At 40.8% G+C, this 4,137-nt stretch overlaps 1 protein-coding gene across 1 annotated transcript in view; it reads left to right on the top strand.

Moving 5' to 3' along the window:
* Window positions 1-4,137, top strand: part of NEK5 (NIMA related kinase 5) — a 96,959-nt gene that overhangs the window by 21,780 nt on the left and 71,042 nt on the right. Inside the window, exon 6 of the mRNA XM_027774082.1 lies at window positions 398-484. Within this exon, the coding sequence (XP_027629883.1) occupies window positions 398-484 (87 nt within the window). The remainder of the gene's footprint in view (window positions 1-397; window positions 485-4,137) is intronic.

Below are 4,137 nucleotides of genomic sequence, written 5' to 3' on the forward strand. Positions count from 1 at the left end.
TGGTGGTTAAGGTGCTGGGGTCTCCCAGCATTTGACCACCATTTGAGTCCTGGACCTGGTGGCTTGCTTTCTCACTTTCCCTCTTTGTCTCTGTCTCTCTCTGGTCAAGCTAAAATAACTGAATAAATAAATAAAATTAGATAAATATTTTTAAAAAATAAATTAAAAAATTATGTTTTAATGTACAGATTTTAGGGGGTTGAAGTATAAGTTTTCAAATGAACTGTTTTCTTATTCTATTATAAGTATACAATTTTTTTGCTTTTTTTCTAATAGGTGGATGCATGGAATTTTGTGTTATTCATTTTTATACTTTTTTCTTGCATGTCTGTGTCTTAGGCCTTTTTGTACACCGATAATAAACCATGTTATTTTATTATTTAATGTAATTTACTAGTACCATGGAACTTGCTCGAACTTGTGTTGGAACACCTTACTACTTGTCCCCCGAGATCTGTCAGAATAAACCCTACAACAATAAAACGTGAGTTGCTCTCAGTTTGAAAGTGTAAGATCTGATGGCTGATACTTAATTAAGATGCCAAATGCTAAAGTTCTAACCCCTTACTTTGTCATTTCATTTACTTAATGTGTGAAATGGGGATCCCAGTGACTATTTCTGAACAAAAACTTTTGAATTTAGGAGAAAGCCATTTCTCTTCATGTGGAGATACAAGTAGGTCCAGCTGCGGTGGGACAGGTGTTAGAGTGTTGCTGTGCAGTGCTGGAGCCGTGTGAGAGGGCCGGGGTTCAGATCCCAGTCAACCTGAGCTCGCCAGCGCTCGCCAGCGCTCATGATCCTGCCTGGATGGAGGCTGGCTCCGGGGGAGGTGGGGAATGTGGTGTAGTAAGACCTTGTGGAGGTTCCCTATTGCACTCTCTTATGAAATTAATTTTTAAAAAAAGTCATATAAAGAACGATGTTGAAAATGACAATTTCTGTGATGCCTATCTTTGTATTTTATTTTCTTACATTTTAAGTGTTGTTTAGTCTTTTTGTAAAAAAGATTTATTTATTTAATTCTATTTGTTATTATAATATTTAATTTGACCAGAGAGAGCGAGAGAAAGGGAAAGTGAGAAAGCAAGGTGCCAGGCCTGGGACTCAAATTGCGGACAGCCATGTGAGAATCCAGTGCCCTTAACCACCATGCCACCTACTGGCCCCTAGTCTTTTTATTTTTTATTTTTTTCTTAAGAGAGATTTTTTGCTATAGGACATGTGGACTTGCTAGAGAGACAAGAGAGTCAGAAAATGAGAAATCACCAGCCCCCCCAGGGTGGATAACCATGCTGTAATCCCTTCTCCTCCAAGGATTTTGGGCATGCATGCACACAAGCCCAGCATGAGTCCCACAGGGTCTGGAACTCTAATTGGAGTCAGCTACGTGGGAGTCCAGTGACATAAGCTTTATGCCATCTGCTGGTCCCTTAAGAGTGTTGTTGTTGTTGTTGTTTTCTTTTTAAGTACTGTTTGATGCAGGAAAATGTTGCAGATGAATGAAGTAGAAGATAGTGTGATCTGGTCACAGCCCTGGAATGAGTCTGGGCTCTTAGTCACTAACTTGACAAAGTCAATTTTCTGTCAAGTCTCAGTTCAGGTCTCAGTTCCCCAATCTATAATGATGAGAATGTTAGCTAGATAATCTTTAAGGTATTCTCCAGCTTTAAAACTTAACTAGTTCTTATGTGTCTCAGAGTCGAATTCTCAGCAGTAATATTAGTAAGTCCAGCCACAAATGGTTTAGAGTCCAAACATGCAGTGGGGCTGGCAGGTGGTGTGGTGGTTAAGGGCACTGGACTCCACAAGACCTGGCGGCTTGCTTTTTCATTTTCCCCCCTCCTCTCTCTCTCACTCTGTCCCTCTCTGATCAAATAAATAAAATGAAAAGTAAAAGTTAATTTTTAAAAAAATAATGAATTAAAAAAAACATGCAATATTGCAGTCTGGTAGGAGGGTAGAGCTTGACGGGGAATAGGCTGTACACTCCAGGTCTAGAAAAAAATAATGAATTAAAAAAACATGCAATATTGCAGTATGGTAGGAGGGTAGAGCTCGACGGGGAATAGGCTGTACACTCCAGGTCTAGAACCCTGGGTCAGCAGCATTGCTTTGTTCCCTTATCCCATACACTTTTTTAGGAATTTGAGTCAACATTAAAATATTGAAAGACTTGAAAACATGATTTGGTCCTTCTGAAAATTAGATCTTAGCAAGCATCAGCTGAGTCTCCACTGGTGCTGTTAGACCAGAAAACCATTGTTAGGTTTAGCACTGTCTTTATTACACAGAGAGTGGTACCAGGTTGCAAATGGCCCCACCCAGCCTCCACGTGGCTTCGTTTCTGGCCCCAGCGTATGGCCACGCTGGCCACAGACGGCACACTGAGAACAGAAAAGTTTGGAGCTATGGAAGCCCTAGTGAAGACAAAAATCTGTGTGGTGAGAATGGATCTGAGTTTCTAGGAACTCTAGGAAGTAGTTCAAATATGTTGCCTAGCAATTCTTTTTTTTTTTTTCCTTTGAGAGGTTTTTGTTATAGGACATGTGCACTCACCAGAAAGACAGAGAGAGACAGAGAGACAGAAAGTGGGAAATCACCCACCAAGGGGGGATAGCCATGCCACAACCCCTGCTCCTCCATTCTCCTCTCAGGATCTTGGGCACACACACACATGTGCCCGGCGTGAGTTTAAGCCACCAGGTCTGAAACTCAAACCGCGGTTGACTATGTGGGAGTCCAGCGACATAGCCATTATGCCAACTGCTGGTCCCGTTGCCTAGCAATTCTGAAATCACCCTCTATTATATTCAAACCCTGTAGTGTAAGTGTCTCTCTCTCTTTCTGTCTCTCACGTGTACACACACGCACTCACCAATGCATACACCCATGCAAAGGAAGTGTTGCTACCTAGTGGAGCCATTTACCTCATTTTAATGAATATTTCCAATTTTGGCTGTTTGATGACCTCCTTGATTTCTCATTGTATTTTCTCATTGGTGTTTTAGATATAACTATGCCATTTTTCTATGAAATACCTCTTTATTAAACCAATCACATATAAATATTTACTAAGTCTCTAGAGAGCAGAGCTCAAGTCATACATCGTAAGTATCTTTTTCAAATGCATATTGAGAACCAGAAGCCATGATCATCACTTAATATAACTTTGCTTCTGTCAAGAACCTTGAGTAGAATATACCTTTCCAAAATCAACCACATTTTATCTTGAGTCCTACCTCCTTTCTCCAAATTACTTAAAATTCCATGGACCCACATTCTCTCTGGACACATCATGTTGTAGTAAATATTAAGCTATCAGATGATAGCAAAATTTGTATACCTTTTGTCTGCTAGGATTTTGACAAATTACAAGTGGTTTTTATTTTACTTCTTATCTTATTTTTTAATTTATAATTTTATCTATCATTATCATTATTATTTTTTAATAACATGTTACAGGGCACATGCAGTCACAAGGCAGAGACAGAGACAGAGAGAGGGAAAGTGAGAAAGCAAGCTGCCAGGTCCTGGACTTGAAATGTGGTCAGCCATGTGGGAGTCTAGCACCACAACCTTACCACCTGCTAGTCCCTATTTTACTTCTTATATCTTAGCAAGAATAAGAATTGATAACATTGGGTCATCAGAAAAGTCATGTTGTGTTTTTCCATGCAAAAATGTGTCATGACTTTTCTGACAATCAATATTTCTGCTTTTATTAAAAATGAGGGATATTGGGACCAGCAGATGACATAATGGTTATATCACTGAACCCCCACATAGTCGACCATGGTTCGAGTCCCAGACCCAGTGGCTTAAACCTCACACTGGGTGCATGTGTGTGCATGCCCAAGATCCCGAGAGGAGAAGGGAGGAGAAGGGATTGCGGCGTGGCCATCCCCTCTGGGGGGTGATTTCTCGCTTTCTATCTCTCTGTCTCTCTAACTCTGGCGAGTGAACGTGCCCTATAGCAAAAAATCTCTCTCTTAAAAAAAAAAAAAGAAGGGAGTTGGGCCCAGCAGGTGGCATAATGGCTATGTCTCTGGACTCTCATGTAGTTGACCGTGGTTTGAGTCTCAGACCTGGTGGCTTAAACTCATGCCAGATGCATGTGCATGCATGCCCAAGATCCC

The sequence above is a fragment of the Tupaia chinensis genome, unplaced genomic scaffold (assembly GCF_000334495.1).
Source record: "Tupaia chinensis unplaced genomic scaffold, TupChi_1.0 Scaffold000402_1, whole genome shotgun sequence".
Lineage (NCBI taxonomy): Eukaryota > Metazoa > Chordata > Mammalia > Scandentia > Tupaiidae > Tupaia > Tupaia belangeri.